The 18,234-nt window shown below is 50.6% G+C and overlaps 1 protein-coding gene across 3 annotated transcripts; it reads left to right on the top strand.

Moving 5' to 3' along the window:
* The first annotated feature begins 6,419 nt into the window (after positions 1 to 6,419).
* TMEM61 (transmembrane protein 61) lies at positions 6,420 to 18,217 on the top strand. 3 transcript variants are annotated; one of them, XM_066555667.1, is made up of 4 exons: positions 6,420 to 6,535; positions 6,622 to 6,807; positions 15,416 to 15,816; positions 17,142 to 18,217. In XM_066555667.1, exons 2-4 carry the CDS (start codon positions 6,739 to 6,741, stop codon positions 17,437 to 17,439), a joined length of 768 nt encoding a protein of 255 aa, XP_066411764.1. In that variant the 5' UTR covers positions 6,420 to 6,535; positions 6,622 to 6,738; the 3' UTR covers positions 17,440 to 18,217. The 3 variants fall into 3 exon arrangements, with proteins under 3 accessions (XP_066411764.1, XP_066411765.1, XP_066411766.1); XM_066555668.1 differs by lacking the exons at positions 6,420 to 6,535; positions 6,622 to 6,807 and adding an exon at positions 11,603 to 11,662 and having other exon boundaries at positions 17,142 to 17,654; XM_066555669.1 differs by lacking the exons at positions 6,420 to 6,535; positions 6,622 to 6,807 and adding an exon at positions 11,893 to 12,082 and having other exon boundaries at positions 17,142 to 17,654.
* Positions 18,218 to 18,234: the final 17 nt, after the last annotated feature.

Below are 18,234 nucleotides of genomic sequence, written 5' to 3'. Positions count from 1 at the left end.
AGAAAACTCCTATCCATGATAGAACCACGTGACAGAAGATAAATAAAGTCTGTGACAAAGATGAGGATTTGTTTTTTGAAGTTAAAATCCCTCAAGGGATGTGCAGCTTGAGAGGATGGTGACAGAGGTCCAATGACAGCTTCAGGAGGTCCTGGCAGAGCCAGCACTGTCAGATATCCTGGAATGGCAAAGGCTGAGTTCAGAGAGGAACATGGAATCCGGGTATTCCGTGTGGACACAGCCATGGTGATGTGACACAAGTGTCAGCAGGTGAAATGCTGACCTTGTCCTTTAGATGATTGATAGCTGGGAGATGAAGACTTCTGACAGGGAGGGATCAAGGTTCAGAGCTGAGCTGTGGCAGCCCAGCCACACCTTTCAGCTCTCTTCAGGGACATGGAAGGCTTTGTTGTGAAGCCCACTTCAGGATTTCATGGAACCATTCACAGAATGGTTTGGGTTGGAAGTACCTTAAAGATCACCTATTCCCAACCCTTTGGCCATGGGCAGAGCCACTGTTCCATTAGAACAGTTTGCTCAGGTCCCCATGCAATGTGGCCTGGAACAATTCCAGGGATGGAAATTTTAGCACATTGCTTTTTTGGGATTTGTCCCACGGCTTTTATTGAAGGACTAGACTGAGACTTCACAGCTCTCATATTTGGAAAGGGTCTCCTAATTTCCAGACTAAATTTATTTATAGCCAAATTATATTTGTTGCACTTGTGCCTAGTCTGCTCACTAGCTCTTCTTACATCTGAGCTGATTGATGTTATATGCTTTTATTTATCAGTTCATCTGCTGATGGAAATTATTAATGCAAAAGAAGGTTCCCATGCTCTACGAGAGGTTATTTTAACCTCTCTAAAGGACCTAAATAATTATTCCTGATCTGAATGTGATCAAGCACTGGGCTTATTGAATAACAGCATCATTTATTCATAAGGGCATATTTATGCCGTCAGTGTAAATACTATTTTGAAATTGTTTTTATGAAGAACCATTACAAGTGCTTATAATGTTTTTCATGTTTTGCTCTGTTTTTGTAAGGCTCTAGGCAACAGGAAGGGGGTAGGTGAGCTGAAAAATTGGGATGTGAAACTCCTTTGAAGCAGAGGAGTGAACCACGTTCAGATTATGGTCAATTTGCTTGTGTAGGTACTGATGCCAGGCATAGAAAACACAGGAACGAGAAGGGGATGAGGGAAGGGGAGATAGATATTAGAAATGCTGCAGGTTTTCAATTCTAGTTATTCTAGTTATTTAGGCAAAACATCATCCAACAATCCATGTAGGCTTAGGAAGACATCATCTGCAAATCTGGTTGGAAGAGCTAAGGTTCTCTTGGTACCTTGGTGAGATGAAAATCCTTGGTTTCTTCAATTAAATTAACATTTTAAGTGTGTTTAAGCTGTTAGTGCTTCTTAAAAAAGCAATCCTTTCCCTTCCTCTCCTCCCTGCCTCCCTCTCCTGCCATCCCATCCGCCCACTCATGCTGTTCTGGGCATGCTGTGCAGTACAAGTGCTTCTGCTGTCACTCACTAAAACAGGTTGGAGAACTGATCTGACTGAAGAATTAAACATTTTCTGTTCAAATCAGTTTTTTTTTTTTTTTTTTCCTGCCTGGATCAGCTCCCTGTGGAGCTCACCCCATGCAGGCTTGTGCTGGGAGCAGAGCAGGGCCCTGGCACTGACCATGCCAGAGCTCCTCCTGGGGACAGCTCATCCCTGCCAGCCCTGCACAGGACTCTGCTCCTCACCCAGCAGGGCTTGGTGGTGACCATACAAAGGCTTTGGGGTAAAGGGTGCAGCTCTTTGTCCAAGGAGACAGGGAGAAGGGGCACAGAGTCATGGAATCATAGAATTGTTTAGGCTGGAAAAGCCATCTCAGACCATCAAGTCCAACTGTTGCCCCAGCACTGCCAAGGCCACCACCCCAAGTGCCACATCCACACAGCTTTTAAGCCTCTCTAGGGATGATAATTCCACCACTGCCATGGGCAGCCCATTCCAGTGTTTGATAACTCTTTATGTGAAGAAATTGTTCCTGATACGCAATCCAAACCTTCCCGGCACAACTTGAGGCTGCTTCCTCTTGCCCTGTCCCTTGTTCCCTGGGAGAAGACCTCAGCCCCCACCTGGCTCCAACCTCATTTCAGGGAGTTACAGAGACTGAGAAGGTCCCCTCTGAGCCTTCTTTTCTCCAGGCTGAGCCCCACCACTCCCTCAACCTCAGATTTGTGCTCCAGCCCTTTTCCCAGCTCTGCTGCCCTTCTCTGAACACACCTCAGCCCCTCAATGTCTTCCTTGTCATGAGAGGCCCCAAAATGCACACAGGACTCCAGGTGTGGCTTCATCAGTACCAAGCACAGGGGGACAATCCCTGCCCTGACCCTGCTGGCCACACTGCATGGTCATCACATACAGAGCATTTGAGCTGCACACAAAAGTAGGCTGAAGAGTTCTGTCTCCATAAGAAAAATATCAAGAGGCCTTCAGTGGCACCAAAGGAAGGCATTGAAAAGCATTAAAAAGCCCATTTTTTTCGTGTAAACTCTCACAGCCCTGGTACTGACTGCCACAGAGCTGCTGCTGAGCAGTACCAGGACACTGAAAGGACAGGCATTTAATAGGAGTAGTTATGAAAACTAATAAAGAATTTTGGGAAGACTGCAAGCCTGCTTAAATCCGTAAAGAAACCAGCCAGTGGTTACTCGGGGTAGGAGTCAGCTGCTTTTGGTTTTCCTGTACGTTGGTTTGGTGCAAAGCTTGTTTGAAACGGGAGTGCTTCTGAGGTTGGAGGGAGGTGGTGCTCAAACTGCTTGTGAGAAGCTCCCTCTGCTGAGAAATCCAAAGTATGTTCAGTCACCCTGAAGGAAAAGCCAGGAGAGGAACGTGGTTTGCCTGATGGTGCTCAATTGGCCAGCTTCCAGTTGGGTTTTTTTAAAAGGTATTTTTCAATGGGATATCTATTGCCCAGGACCTATTTCTCAGGTTTCACAGCTGTTTCATGTGAGGGAGTAGAGGTGTGTGGTGGCTTGAAGAGGAGGAGGGCAGAGGGTTTGGTACAGCAGCTGTAGCTGGAGTGGCCTTTGGGAAATCGGTCAAAAAGGGAAAATGCATTTTTACTTACTCTAGAAACTTCCAGATAGCTCTCAGGGGAAGTGAAACACCAACTGAAGGCTTAGGCAAGGTTAGATTGTAGATTGGTGAGGCTAATTTAGGTGTAGGTGGATCTAATGTGAAAGGACTTGTTTAACATCCATGGTGGGGAAAGCTCTCCATGTGGATTCTTCTGAGTCCTTGGGGTGACTTTGCTCTTTTTTCCTTGCCTTCCTCTGTCCCCTCAAGGCTGCAGCCACCCTGTTCACACTGGGAAGGGCTTCACCAAGAGAAGGAAAAACTGCTGCAGGAATCAAGGATACCTGGGCTGTGTCCCATGTGCTCTGATAGCAATCATGCCCCACTCCTCTGGTGATGAGCTACTGTAGGTGGCTGGTGGGACCCATCACCACCTTGGGGGGAAGCAAATGCAGGGTGTGAAGTAAAATTGAGAATATTGATGATGGCAGAGTGTGTCCTATCCTTCAGTGGCTGTGCTCTGCATCAGGAGGCAAGGTCAGCTGCTGGTCAGCACGTTCACAGAGCCACCAAAAAAAACCCCCAGTGCTGCAGAACGTACGAGAGCTTTCGTGTATTCTCTGTGATGTGCATTAAATCCAGCTTTACAATTGTCTCTGAAGGGATACCCTGTCTGGGTTTATAAAAAGAATCACTTGTCAAAACAGAGAGCCAGACTGGGAAAGGAATTCAGCACTCCCTTCACTGTCACCAGGGCAGTGTCCTCTGTGGCAGAAATGAAATGGCTATGGCATGGCAGCAGGTGTGGAGAGCTGGTTACTGAGGAACTTGGGGTTCCAGCACTCAAACTACAAGCTGGAGGAGGTCACACTCCTCTGGGTGAGCAGTGGGGACAGCGAGCTCATGGCAACCATCAGCTGGTTTTACAGCCCTGAGAGAGAGAAGTGGGTGTAGAAACTTGATGTTCCCATCTCCTTCTATTGGTGAGATCCTGGGGACACCGACTGTGCTGGGCATCAGAAACCAGCTGCAGTCACTGGAAGGCAAAAATGCATTGCTGCAGACTCATGGCAAAATGCACACAAGTGTCGGTGGCTTCCAGGATGCTCAGGGTGAACTTTGTCACAAAGGCAGTTGTGAACCACAGCTGGTGGGGAGTGACTGCAGGGTACCCTCTCCCCCCACCTGCCTCTGGAATCTTATTGCTTGGAGAGGAAAACGCTGTGGGAACATGCAGGAATCATTTGGTGATGGTGAAGGCTTGCCAGTGTCACCTGAGGAAACACTGCAAGTTGTTTTTCTGTACAGGCCAAATTTTGCTCCTGTTTTCAGCTCCCAGCAAATCTGCCTGTGTGTTTAGCATCCCAGTACCAAATGTAGTTGCAGGACTTTTCCTCCAAATAAAGCTGAGGCTTGCACTGCCTTGGCTGTGGCCATTTTCTCTCTCTGGTGTTGTCACTCTGTCACCTGTCTGCTTTCATTTATTGCAACGTTTAAAAATTTTATGGGCCCACTCCCAGATGATGTAAACTGATAAAACTCCAGGCCATGCTCCAAAAACATCAGTGTAACTGTAGGATCTGGCCCCTTGAGTTTACTTACCAATGCCAAAGAAAAATAGAAAAGCTGTGAGCAAAGCAAAAAAAAAAAAAAAAACGGAAAAGGATGGCTGGAAAAAAAGAGTTTAAGATGTTGGTTATATAAGAGTTGTATAGCTGTTAAAGTCACCTGGAATATCCTTTTAATAAACGGAGAAATCGCAGCCAGATAAGTTAATAATTAAGGGTGACAAAAATACACCATTGTTCCAATAATAAGGAACTGTATTGGTCTTACTGAAGATAAATGGAGGCGTATTTAACGTGGTTCAGTGCTATGCTGATAGACTACAAATGTCCTTTTTTTTCACTAGAAAACTCAGTACAAAATCAGGTCGAAAGCTGATTGCCAGTTTTTGTTCCCTCCATGTTGCTCGGCTCCTTTCAACAGCAGATGTGCCTTGGAAGCGACTCCCACGTGTGTGGAACTGAGCAGAAGGAAGCTGGAGGCTTTGAGAAGAGGTTCCTGCCCCTTTCAGTGGAGAAGAACAAGATGTGCTCCCATGTGTGGATCATCTCATGGAGATACAGAACGATTTTCAGGCTGAGGACTGGATAAATTGACTGGTCCTCAGCTCTGCAAATCAGTGGCTGGAAAAGATGTGTGCATGGAAGGTGATGAGCATGTGATTGCTCAGTTTCTTTTAATACAGGGAATTTCTGTAGAATCCAGCTTGGCAGAATTGGTTGGAGCCATACCTAGTAAAATGAGACAGCAATTTCAGCACCTCCTGACACAACCAAATCCCACTTTTTTCATACTTCCAGTAAGCATCAAAATATGATTGCTGCAGCACCCTGTCCATGGGGAAGAGTGGCCTTTAAATACCTATCCAGAGAAACCCTGAGACTCATAAATAAATCTGAGAATGGGTAAATGCACTGATCCTGCTCCCAGCTCATGGTAAACTCCAGGTGCCCTTCCAAGCCCCTCATGTGCTGAGCTGCAGACTCAGCTGCTTTCTGTCTCCTCCTGCCCTCTCCATCCTTGGCAAGGCCCATTTTTTTTTTTTTACAGACTGCTTAAGGAAATCATTGAGAAATCAGGCAGCAATAAACCACTGTCATCCTAGAGCAGTTAATTATCATTATCTATGGTATCAGCTCAGAGCCTGTAATAAGCTCTGAACTTTTATTGCACTGAGGTGTCTGCTTACATCCAGGCTAATGAAGGTGATAGGGCTGGGATGGATTTCCCTCATGCTGGAACTGGCAGAGTGAATCAGGGCAGGAGAGTTTCATCCCTCTGTGAGGCAACCAAGAGCTGACACTTCTCTGGCACAGCAGAAATGCCAGGGGAGGGAAACCACACCTTTTCGAGTAAGACAAGTAGCCAAAGAAAAGTGCAGGATACTTTTTGGGGAGCAAGATTAACTCTCTGGATCCTGGGGGACTTCCCAGGGAGGTGGAGCAGGGAATCCTGTGTTCTCCATGTGGGATGGCAGGTCTGTGTCCCAGGGATGCTGCTCATGGGTACTTTCTGTGAGGTGCTGATCTAAGTCATCTGCAGATGGTAAATTGAGACCTTTCTTTTCAGTCTGAAGGTAGCTAACTTAGGCAATGTCTTCCAGCTGTTTCTTCACACGCATCTTTGCAAATGCCTGTTACTCACATTCACATCCCCCTCGTTCTTCCAAGTCAGTTCTGAGTCAGTTTTTCTCTTGCAGACTGAGGGAAGAGATGGGAGCAACCTGCTCGTAAACCTCCATAGGAGAAATCTCCTGCTAGTGCTGTTCCTTTCAGGCAGAAATCTGGAGAATATCAGGAGTGGGGTCTCCTCAGAGCCTCACACCACAGAGCTAACCAGGGTGCAAGGCAAATTCCCCTTTGAGGGAGCTGTGGCACTGGAGATGAGTGTCAGTATCCTCTGACTCTTGTAATGCCATTACAGAGAAACTGCAGCCTGTGATTTCCCAAACTCACCTCCTGTCATTTCTTGCAGAGTTTCAAATTGTCTTCAGTTACCTAGAAACCCGTGTAAGGAGATGTAAATGTTCTGGGCTAAAGCGAGGCAGGTGTGCGGGCAGAAATCACAGAGCTCTTGCTGGGTCAGCAGCTGATGTTGCAGATGAGCTGTGAAGAAAGCAGACAGGCTTTTGGGCACAGCAGGGCACCAAAGGCATCCCAGGTGAGTGTTTCACTGAATTAGAAGGGAATTCCTTACAGGTGTCTTGTACAGACTCTTGATGTTGGTGTGCATATGCTGCATCAAGTGTCCTGGGAATGCTGCTCTCCTGGATTCTGAAGTATTTTACATTTGGAAGGAAGTTAGGCCTGTAGGTAAGTTACTCTTGTGGTATAGTAAATCCTATATGAATCCTTTGCTGTATTGTTTGGCTTGACTGACAACATAAATGAACTCTGGTAAGTTTATGTGCTGTTAAGTTTAAAAGCTGTTTATTGAAGAACTGTTGTGCCTTTTGGATGTATTCCTTTTTATCCTTACCTTTTCCTATCCTTTTGTCTGCCCCTCCCCAGCCCAGCCTTCACATAGATAATATTGTGTTTCTATCAGTTTGGATTGATTGACATTGGATCTTTTGTTTGCTTTTTTTCTCTCTGTGCTTTAACCATTAGTAAGTAATAGAGTGAACCTTGCCAACAAACTTTGTTGTGCTGTCGCCTTTGTATTAAATCTGTGTTTGCTGATACCTCAGCTGGTGATTCTTTAAGAAACCTTGGAACCCTCCTCCTCTCAGCCATTCTTTGTGTCTCTCCCCAGGCTGTCATGCTTCCAACAAAATGTTTGCAAGGTTTGCTGGCAGCATTTTAGCCCTCAGCCACCTCCCAGCACAGCACACTGATGTGAACAAGTGCTTGTGGGCAGCCTGATGCCAAGGCAGGCAGTGGGATAATGCAGGGCATTGGAAAAGGAAAACAGCTTGGAACATCTGGGACAGATGTGTGTTGGACTTCACATGTGGTGGCAACCAGAAGAGCTGGATGGCTGCTCCACCCTTTTCCTCTAAAATTTGTAATTAATGCTGCTTTGAGATTCTCTTTTGCATTTTTGTGCTGAAAGATAAACAAAGCCCAGCCCATTCTCTGCTCCCTAGGGAGCTCTGTAATAGCTGCATGCAGCAGAGGCACAGAGAAGCACCAGGTCTTGGGGATGTCAGCATAGCTGTGTTGAGTTCACTGGGAAGCAAATTTAGCCAGTTTTGTGTTTAATCAAAGTTCTTTCTGCTTCTTTGAATATCAGCATTTGGAATCAAGGATACACAGGAGCTTCAAGCTCAGATATCCAATGTGTGGAGTGAAGCAAGCTGCTGCTGTGCTTCAGCAGCCAGGGCATGTCTCCCCTGGCTCTCTCTGCTCAGGTGTGATAGATGGGACTGACATCAGGCTCGACTGAGGAGCCTACAGGGCTGGAAATCAATGTTTCCTCACTGCAGCTCACACTCCAGCAGGGCTGCAGCAGCTGTGGCGTGTAAAACACGCTGCATGGTGGGTTACCCACGAGTAACACAGCCGTGGTGCCTCTTCATGGGGAAAGAAAGAGCTCAGACACGGGGCTTCCCCGAGGCAAAAATCTCCAGGAGCTCAGGAAAAGTTTTGTCTGAGTAAAGGCTGAGTTGAGGATTTAACTCTTTTCTTCCCCCACCCCTTGTTGGGCAAATTTCAAATCCTTTGCAGATTCTGTTGGAAAGCCCCTAGGAAGCTGCTTCTGTCCTCATCTGCAACACAGAAATTTCCCTTACATGAAACCTAAAGCTTTATCACACCCATTTCTCTACACAACAGCCCCAGGAGGAGCTGGCACCTCAGCCAGGTGCTCCTGTACTGACACGAGTCCCAGACAAGGAGATGAAGGAATTTGAGAACACTGCTTGTCCATAAAGTCCTCTGTGGACAGTTCTATCCGTACTTTCCCAGTCCCTTTCCAAAACCTTCCACCACAGTTGTGCTCCTCATTGTGGTGCAGATTTACAGGCTGCTGGTTGGGACATCATTACAGTTGAGTAAGCAAACATTTAAGCTTTAAAACACGCAGAGGTTTTGGGTCCAGTGGCTTTCTAGATGATGGACATAGCTAGTGGAGGAACAACAACAGAAACTGATATCAAACAACTTCATACACATCTTGTTCTCCTATTATAACTCAAACTCAGTGAAGCCATTGGAACTAAATAATAAGGTATATTACAAAGTACATATTATGGTACAAAAAGGACTTTGGCATTCAATAAAGTCTTGGGTCAAAACCACAGCTGGTCTGCAGGAGTAGCTCTAGGTGAACTAGCCAAAAATCCACACACCCCTTGAGGGGATCAGGGGGCTGATCCCCTTTGACATCCAAATGCTTGGCATTTCCTGATGGAGACCACAAAGGAGGGCTCCCAAACCATGCAACAGGACCTCCACAGAGAGATCCATGTCCAGCTGCAGGTTCAACCCCAAAGGACACCCGTGAATGTTGCCTCATGTGAAGACCTAGGACAAATATTTCCACAGCCTGGGTTTGCTGACTGGATTAAGTAGGAGTGCCTGAGCCAGTATATCAACTAGCACGACTAATTAGGCATTTTAAGAAGATGCAAATTAAGGCAAAGATAAACAGCAGTAGGTTTCTCTTTTGCTTTCCACGTGCTGTATGCAGGAAATCTCTCCCATCTGCACATCCTCATGGCTGTGTGCTGCAGCCCCTTATCAGCCTGGCAGGCTGCACCCAGTGAGCAGGGAAACACGAGGTGTGCCAGCCCCTGGGAATGGCTTCTCCATGGATCTGGACAACATGGACACCTTGTGCCTGCAGAGATGTGACCCCTGAAGCCACACCAGTGGATCTTTAGTGACTCTGTCACAGGGGGTGTGACCAGAGGTGCTTGCTGGGGGCAGCTGGGCGTGGGATGAGTGTCCTGTGTGCCAAATCACTGAAGGAATCACTGTGGCCTGGCCCAGGTGCCACAAATAAGGATTCTGGCAGGGAGCCTGTGCTCTGGATTTGGTGCATCCAAATTCATTCTTGGCTTGGTGCTCTTGGTATCACCCACCCTGTCATGACAGGGCAGAGAGTGCATGCATCTGCACACACACACCCCTAATGAAAAAGCTGGCTTGTTTATCTTGATTATACAGTGAAATGCACTATTTTACATGTGATTTGCTGCAGCAGCAAAATTAGGTGAACAATGAATCAAAAAGCAGCATTTTTTTGTGCCAGCAGCATTGCTCAGGCTCAGCATCCTTACCTGGGGGAGGCAATTACTGGAACAATCTCCTTCCCTGTTCCTCCTTTGTTCTTGTTCTTGCAGGGGCTGTAACTGTCTTTTATATCTCCTTGTTTTCTCCGCTGCAGTTTCACTGTGCATGGGATGTTTCACATGTTTTGCACAGATATTCTGTCCTTATTCTGGAGAAGCCTTTTCCCTGTGCCCCATGTTGCAGCACCTTGTCCACCTGCAGGAAAGTGCTCAGAGAGGGAAAACACATTTTGGCCAAGGTGCTGCTAAGCAGACAGAGGTGCTGGTAGCACTCAGCACTTCCAGCCTCTACCTTGTGGTGGAATATTTGTCATGAGTTTGGCTGCCTGCAGACCAGATCTCTGGGCAAGGTAGAAGGTTGTGAATGGTTATGGGGCTGAAAAACCCCATAAAGGGCACAAAGCCATCTCCCTCTGCAGCCCTGTGCCAGGACTAGCATGGAGCTGTGCACTGACACCACTTTGAAGTGCTTCAGATGCTGTTTGACAATCAAATTTCAGTTAAATACATTATCTGAGCAGAAAGAGTTCTCTTACTGTCCTTCAACAGAGTGGCTGCTGATTCACAGTGCCCCCACATCACTGGGTGCTGGCCTTGGGGACTCCTGCCCCATGCTCCTCTTGGATGGAGACCCAACCTGCTGCAGGGCCACTCCTGGGTGAGCCAGCCCTCTGTGTGCCCCAGTTTGCCTTTTGTAAAACTCCACAGTGGCTGCAGGTAAATGGAGCTGTACACCCACAGGTTCTCAGCTGGGCTGAGTGCCTTCTCATCGTGTATGAAGCATATGTGAATTCCACAGCGGGGCTTTGCATCAGTCCCTGCAGCACGTGCAGGTAAACCTTGAGCTGGTTGTGAGCTGAGGAGCTCCAAGCAGCGCAGGAGCAGCAGCCCAGGGTATCCATAGGAATGGCTCTGCCTGTCAGTGATGCTCAGCTGCAGCCCGAGGGCAGCGTGCTGCATCTGTGCATCTGTGGATGAGTGAGGTGCACAGCCACAGCACAGCACAGCACAGCAGCTCTTGCTCAAATCTCCCTCCAGCTCCGTGAGGAGGAATTGTGCCTGAATCCAGATGCTGTCATAGCCACCATCCTGAAATTCAGATCACAGCACCCTCAGCTTGTTTAATATCCAGGTGTCCTGAGTGCTGTGGGCCAATGGTTTTAAACTAAAAAAGGGTTGACTTAGATTAGCTGTAAAGAAAAAAAAAATTATTACAGTGAAGTTGATGAAACACTGGCACAGAGAAGTGGTGAATGCCCCATTCCCGGAAACATTCAAGGCCAGGTGAGACAGGGCTCTGAGCAGCCTGATCTAGTTGAAGATTTCCCTGCTGCTTGCAGGGGGGTTGGACTATATTGCCTTTAAAAAGTCCTTTCAAACCCAAACCGTTCTAATTCCATGAACGAGGAAAAGGGACAATATTAGCTTTTGACACGGAGCTGAGGCGAACTGAAATGGTCACAAAGCAAGGCTGGGGCAGCGACCCTGACGTGCTGCAGCGTGGGTGTCCCACACATAGGACACAGCAGGGATGTCCCCAGCCGCAGGGAGAGTTTTGCATCCCGAAATCCCGGGAGCGCCGCGCCCCGACGGGACGGGAGCGGGCTGCGGGGAGCCGGGCAGTGCCGTGCCGTGCCGTGCCGTGCCGTGCCGTGCCGGGAGGGAGCTCCGGTCCCTGCCCGCCCCGAGCCGCCGCCGCCCCCCGCCCGCCCCCGGCCCCGCCCGCCCCGCGGGCCGCGCTGGCGGAGCCGCCGCTCCGGAGCGGGGCTGCCGGCGGCGGTGAGTACACGGCTGGGACACGGGGGGACACGGGAGGGGACACAGGCACCCCTGCGCCCAGGGAGAGACCCCGCGGGTGCCTCGGGGACGGGCGCCGCCGGGGAGGGGACGCGGGGCTCAGGCACAGCCCCAAAGCCCGGCTGGGGGGACACACGGGCTCTCCTCGGTCCGCACCTGCCTCGGGAGGATGAGCGCACCCGAGTTCTGGGAAGCTCTTCCAAGGCATCGCTGCTACTTTGCTTTGAATGGGGAGCAAGCCCTCACTGGTAATTGTCACAACAAAATAACAAATTTGGATAAAGGCAGGAAGGGATCTCCCTACAGACGCGCTCACGCTTTGTTTGGTGCGTCTCTTCTGTGCATCTCTTCTGTTCCTCTTCCGTGGTTAAAGGTCTCCAGCCCCGCACGGAAGGACGGACTGTAAGTGCCGTGGAGGGACGGGTGTGGAGGTGGATTTCTGCTTGATGGCGGTGGGAGAGGTTCAAAACTCTTTTCTTTTCTCGTGTTGCTTGAAAAGAGCGTTTTTCTGAGTAATGCTTAGTAGACCCTATGAATCACCATCTGCATAACTTTATATGGGGGCTGCTATTCTCAGCGGCTCGCTGGAACTATGTAAACTATCAACATTATCTGTTTGTACATGAAACGTGCAAATCTATTCCCCGGGAAACTATTCCAGAGCAGGTCAGAGGAGGAGACAGGGCCGAACAAAATGTCAGGGGGGCTCGGAGAGTGGAGAAGGGCGTTTGAGAGCCGGCAATTGCTGCGGCTCCGTGAAAACTTGTGCTGGGAATGTTCGTGGGGAGGGAGAGCCACATCTGGCTCTGTGCAGATGCTGAGTGCCCCGGCGCGGAGCCGGGAGAGGCTGCGGGAGCCTGGGGTCCGGCCCAAGCCTCGCACCTCGCTCCCTGCTCCCCCAGGCTCCTCTTCCAGCGCTTGGTGTGCTGAGAAAACACCGCGGGTCCTTCAGAGAGGCTCGGGAGAGCTGTGGCAGCCCGGGAGGGGGCTTGGCAAGGGGGCTTGCGGTGGCACTGTCACCCAGCGGTGGCGATGTCACCAGCGCGGCGGAGCTGCCCCCGCCCGTGCGGGGAGGCTGGGGGAGCTCCCTACGCCGCGCTGGGTTCGTCGAGGGAGAGGAGAGTTTATTCTCTCGAGCTGTCAATCCATCACCTCCCAGAGGCTCCTCCATCGGAGGCTTCTCCTCCTTCCCTCCTCCTCCCCCTCGCTGCCAGCTCTCCCAGATGTGCTCAGTGCTGGAGGCGGCAAAATTCCCCGTGCCCAGGCAGGGGAATCACAGCAACTGCTAAAGCTCACCAGGGGATTCAGAGCAGCTCCCAAACCTCACCAGTCTGACCCCAGAATGAGGAGAGTGTTTGTTGCAGGAGGTGAACATTCCAGCTCTTGGTGCAGGTCCAGTGCAGTGTCTCAGTTTGGAGTGACCTGACATTTCCACACAGCTGGATTGAGATTTGCTGTAGGGGTTTTTTTGGGTGATTTTTTTTTGTTTGGTTTGTTTTTTTGGTTTGTTTTTGTTTGGTTTTTTGTTGTTGTTTGTTTTTTCCGTCTAAAAAATATGCTGAAATTTCTACCTGAAAATGCATTGCTGTCCAAAGGAGCTGCATTTGGTGCAGGTCAGTGGGGTCCCTGTGCTCTCCTGAGAGAGGCAAGGTAACCTGAATCCAGCTCTTCTGCTGTGTCCTGCTCATGTTCAGTGATGGTTTGGGGATGCTGACCCCTGACAGCATCTAACACCATCTCCAACAGTCCCTTCTCCATCTCAGCTCAGCCAAGCCCCTACCCTTCATGAGGGAGCATCCAAACATGCCCCCATTACAGAGGGAAGCTTTGCCTTTTCCCAGCCCAGGAACACGACTGCCTTCCCAGCTGATGGCCACTGGCCACAGCCAGCCCAGGTGGCATTTTGGGCTTGTGACCCTGGGACAAAAGCTGGACTGAGCTGTTGGGGCTCCCACTCCTTCAGCTTTCCCAAATCTCACTTCTCATCAGATTCCTTCATTAAATGTTGATTAGATCAGGTAGTGCTTCTTTCAGTACAAGGTAATTTGCCTTTCCATTCAGTGGGCCCATCTGATAAATAACACCTTGAAATAACATAATTCCACCTGACCTTGATGGCACCAAGTCCTTGCTGGACTTCTGCTCCCTGCCTGGCTCTGGCTCTGCCCTTTCAGACCTCAGGGTACAATTCAGGAGATGAGCCCTGCCTGGAGGAATGGACACCAAAGCCACCACATTATGGTCCTGCTGCTGACACACAGGCAAGGTGATGGAGGCAAAGCTGAGTGTGGGCCATCCACCTGCCCACCAGCCTCTGCTTGAGCTCCTCCTCTGTGCAGGCTCTCCACTGGCACTGCCACCATGACAAACCTTCCCAGTGCAGCCACCCAGGACTGGATCTCTTTGGGGGTGTTGGTGCTTCATTCCCACATGATCCAAAGCTTTTTGTCCATTCAGAAGTGGAAGCTGAGCCTGCATCTTCTTGCTGGGCAGTGAGCAGGGGGGACCTCTCTGCCTCCCTGGTTGGTTGGGAGCTGGGGATGCACAAGCTCAGGGAGCAGATGCCTGCTGTTTGCTGGAGAAAGCAATGGGGACTGAGATCAGGAACCAGTTCCCCCTCCCCAAGTTTTCCAGCACCAGGGAAACTCTCTGCATGTGACATTTAGCTGAAAAGGGCCATCCAGCAGGAACATGTGGCACTAGCTCACCTGTTTGGTTGTCAAACCAACCCCAAACCACCCTGATAGGAAGGGTGAAGCTGGTGATAACACCTCCAGGATCAATCTTGACAGGAGCTTGAGAAAGTTTGCACTGGAGCTGACCCAGGCAAGGAAGGTTTTGTGTGCCAAACTTCATGTGGATGAAGATTGAGCAGATTTTTCCAATGTCATCAGTTCTGGAGGAGAAAACAGGCACACTGATAATTTGGAAGTGATGACATCTTAAATTTATGTTCCTCTCTCCGACCTCTTCCATAAGCCATGCTTTGAAAGCCCAGGAAACCCAGCTGGCATTCCTCCAAGTCTGGGAGGAAGTCTGGAATAAAACCCAAAGAGAAGAGCTCTGAGAGCACCCAGAGCTAGGGTGTCCATCCTGCCTTTGTGCTGTTCCTTGAAAATTGGGATTTTTTACAAGGAAGGTTATGGGTCCAACCTGGTGCTGACTTTGCTCTTCCCACGGGCTTTCTATCTGAGATGGTGGAAATGCCCCTTCTGATGGATGATGATAATAATAATAATAGTAGTAATAATAGCAATAGTAATAGTAATAATAGTAATAATAATAAAAATAATATTAATAATAATATAGTAAAAATAAAATTATAATATGAATATTAATATTATTAACAATATATAAAATAAAATATTAACTATAATAAAATAATAATATAATTAATGATAAAATATAATAAAATAAAACTAGTAACAATAAAATATAATAACAATAAAATATATTATTATATTATTATAACAATAATCATATTTTTATTATTTTTATTATTTTAATTATTTTATTATTATACACTAATAATAATGACAATATCAACAACAACAACAACAACAACAACAATAATAATAATAATAATAATAATAATAATAATAGTAGTAGTAGTAGTAGTAGTAATGGCTAAAGGGGCTGCAAACCCTGGAGACCTCCTCGCCCAGTAATTTTCTCCTCTGGTAGTTCTTCCACGAACTTCTCCCTCTCAAACCTGGCACGTTTCTTGTCTTCCAGGCTCTCTCATGCCTTGCCTCACTGCTGTCCCCTGCTAATCGCTGCTCCCCAAGGATGGCAGCCGCCTCGTTCCGCTACGGCCTGACCATCACGGGGGCCGTGCTGCTGGTCACGGGCACGCTCTGCTTCGCCTGGTGGAGCGACGGCGAGGTGGGCTCGGCCAGCGGGGCTCGGCTGCTGCCCCCCCGGGATGCCGAGGCCGTGCCCAGCTCCTCCTCCTCCAGCGCCCTGCTGCGCTCCGTCAGCTTCTTCTGCTGCGGCATCGGCGGCATCCTGCTCATCTTCGGCCTCCTGTGGTCCGTCAAGGCCAACGCCAGGGTGGTGTCCCGGCGCTACCAGTACCATTTCCCCCGGGACCTGCAGTACTTCACGGCGGAGCCCGCGGAGAAGTGGAACTGCAGGTGGGAACCTCGTCCCTGCCAGCTCCTGCCAGGGGGAGGATGGGTCTGAGCCTAAACTTTGCTGGCTGGTGAGCTCCCAGGGACAGCAGCCCTGCTCTGTGCTCTCCTCCTGCCCCCCGAGCAGATGCTCCTGCTCCTTAATGTCAACCCTCCTTGCCCACCCCCTCCTTGCCCTGCATCCATCTCTCCCTGCCCTGCACCCAGCTGTCCTTGCCCTGCTCCATCTCTCCTTGCCCTGCTCCATCTCTCTCTGCCCTGCTCCATCTCTCCCTGCCCTGCACCCATCTCTCCTTGCCCTGCTCCATCTCTCCCTGCCCTGCACCCATCTCTCCTTGCCCTGCTCCATCTCTCCTTGCCCTGCTCCATCTCTCCTTGGAGCACATGGCTTTTCCTTTGGGCAAGCTGTGCCTTCCCCTGCCTGCTGCTCCCCAGCACACGGGGCTGGCTTCCACCTGCAGTGATGAGTTGGTTTCACAGCATGCCCAGCTTTGGGGCTGCACCTGGGGCAAGCAGGGCCAGGAGCAGGGCAGAGGCTGTCAGATGTTTTCTCTGTGCACGAGCTGTGTTTGCTCAGGAAAGCTCTGCTGGAAGTGGCAGCAGGCTTGGCCAGGGCAGGGAGGGCTCTGGCTGGCCTGGGAGCAGGGTGTGACCACGGGGATCTGGGGTCCCTGCTCCTTGCCCAGGTCCTTGTGCCAAGCTGCCCCCTCAGCTGTCAGCAGCCTCTGTTCTGCAGGGGGTCAGTTAGGGGCTGGGCATGGTGAGGATGCTCTTCTGCCCCTGGCACCCTCTTGAAAACCTCATGGATGCCAAGAAGCAGCTGACAGGGTCACCCCATGACACTTCAGCTAAACCTGCCCATGTGCTGTCCACAGTACACAAGTTAATCATGCTCAGACAATGGGGTTGATGGATGTTGGGATGCTCCATTTGGGTGCTGGGATGCCCCACTGGGTGCTGGGATGTTCCAGCTGGGTGCTGGGATGCTCCAGGGGTGCTGGGATGCTTCAGCTAGGCGCTAGGATGTTCCAGTTGGACAATGGGGTTGTTGGGATGCTCCAGTTAATGGGGCACTGGGATGCTCCAGTTGGGTGCTGGAATGATCCAGCTGTGTGCTGAGATGTTCCTGGAGTGCTGGAATGTTCCAGTTGGGTGCTGGGATGCTCCAGCTTGGTGCTGGGATGTTCCAGGTGTGCTGGGATGCTCCAGTTGGGTGCTGGGATGCCCCACTGGGTGCTGGGATGTTCCAGCTGGGCACTGGGATGCTCCAGCTGGATGCTGGGATGTTGATGGTGTGCACTGCTGGGTTTCCTCCTCTCCCCTCGCAGCTCCTGGGACTCCAGCGCCATCCCCACCTATGAAGAAGCCCTGACCTGCAGACCAGCCCACGCTGCCCCGGCCTTTGTGCAGCCGCCGGGGAGGAAGGAGGAGCTCACGCCGCCCCTGTACCGCTACCTGGAGGAGGACGAGGGCTGGCAGGGCGGCCGGCGGCGCAGCTCCTCGGACAGCGCCCTGTTCCGCCCCAGCCCCTCCTGGCTGGACCCGGCACAGCCCCAGGAGCCGCAGGCGACGCCTCCTCCCAGCTACGAGAACGTCATGGAGAGCATCATCGTGCGGGGGCTCTGAGCGCCGCCAGCCCGGGCCGGGACTCTGCCGGGGCTGCCCGGGGTCCCAGCTGGAAACTGAGCCCCAAACTGGGGGTGAGAGGAGGGTGGGCGAGCAGTGGGGAGGGTCAGCCCGGCTTGCCTGGTCTCCGGCGCTGGGAGATGTGTTCAGAGCACCAGGGGTAGCTGGCATGTTTGAAAGCTTTCATATTTTTAATAAAAGCACTGCTGGTTTCAGAGGCTTTGCATTCCCTGCTCACCCTGGGGAGCTCCTGTCAGGCCTGCCCACTCAATAATAAATGTGCAGCACACTGAGTAATCTGGGCAGAGAAAGCCCAGCTCTGTCTGCACCACTCACTTCCCTGTGAATGCCCCTTCCAGCCCTGTCCCCATCCCTTCCACCTTGTTTCCCTACATGCTGACTGCCCACGCCTCACTTCATTTGGTGCCAGCCATGCTCAGTGGGTCGTGCCTGTGCTCAGAGCATCCCAGTGCACTTGGCATGTCAGCAGCCTCCTGGAAAAGCCATCCTGAGTGGCACAGCCCCCTCCTCCCTGCCCTGCTCGGGTGGGTGTGCAGCCTTGCCCAGAGGAGAGGCCAGCTGTGGCAGGAGCTGCTGCCAGCTCCTGCATCCCACCACAATTCAGCGCTGCCCCGGGCCCCCCGTGGCCCTGCAGGGCTGCAGAGTGGCTGAGGAGCCACAGCCACCTCTAACACACTGCTTGTAATAGAATTATTTGTCGTGAACCAGGTGTATCAAGGGAATAAAACAGGGGAATAAATCAAGGGAATAAAACAAACTCTGTCTGGCTGTCGG

Source organism: Molothrus aeneus, chromosome 9, assembly GCF_037042795.1.
Source record: "Molothrus aeneus isolate 106 chromosome 9, BPBGC_Maene_1.0, whole genome shotgun sequence".
Lineage (NCBI taxonomy): Eukaryota > Metazoa > Chordata > Aves > Passeriformes > Icteridae > Molothrus > Molothrus aeneus.
This window is presented reverse-complemented; position numbering and strand designations above follow the sequence as displayed.

Excerpts from the sequence above, each read along its gene's own strand:
- TMEM61 (XM_066555667.1), top strand. The coding sequence starts at position 6,739 with ATGTTGCAGATGAGCTGTGAAGAAAGCAGACAGGCTTTTGGGCACAGC. Across the intron at positions 6,808-15,415 it reads GGGCACCAAAGGCATCCCAG|GCTCTCTCATGCCTTGCCTC; the intron begins GTGAGTGTTTCA and ends CTTGTCTTCCAG. Across the intron at positions 15,817-17,141 it reads GCGGAGAAGTGGAACTGCAG|CTCCTGGGACTCCAGCGCCA; the intron begins GTGGGAACCTCG and ends CTCCCCTCGCAG.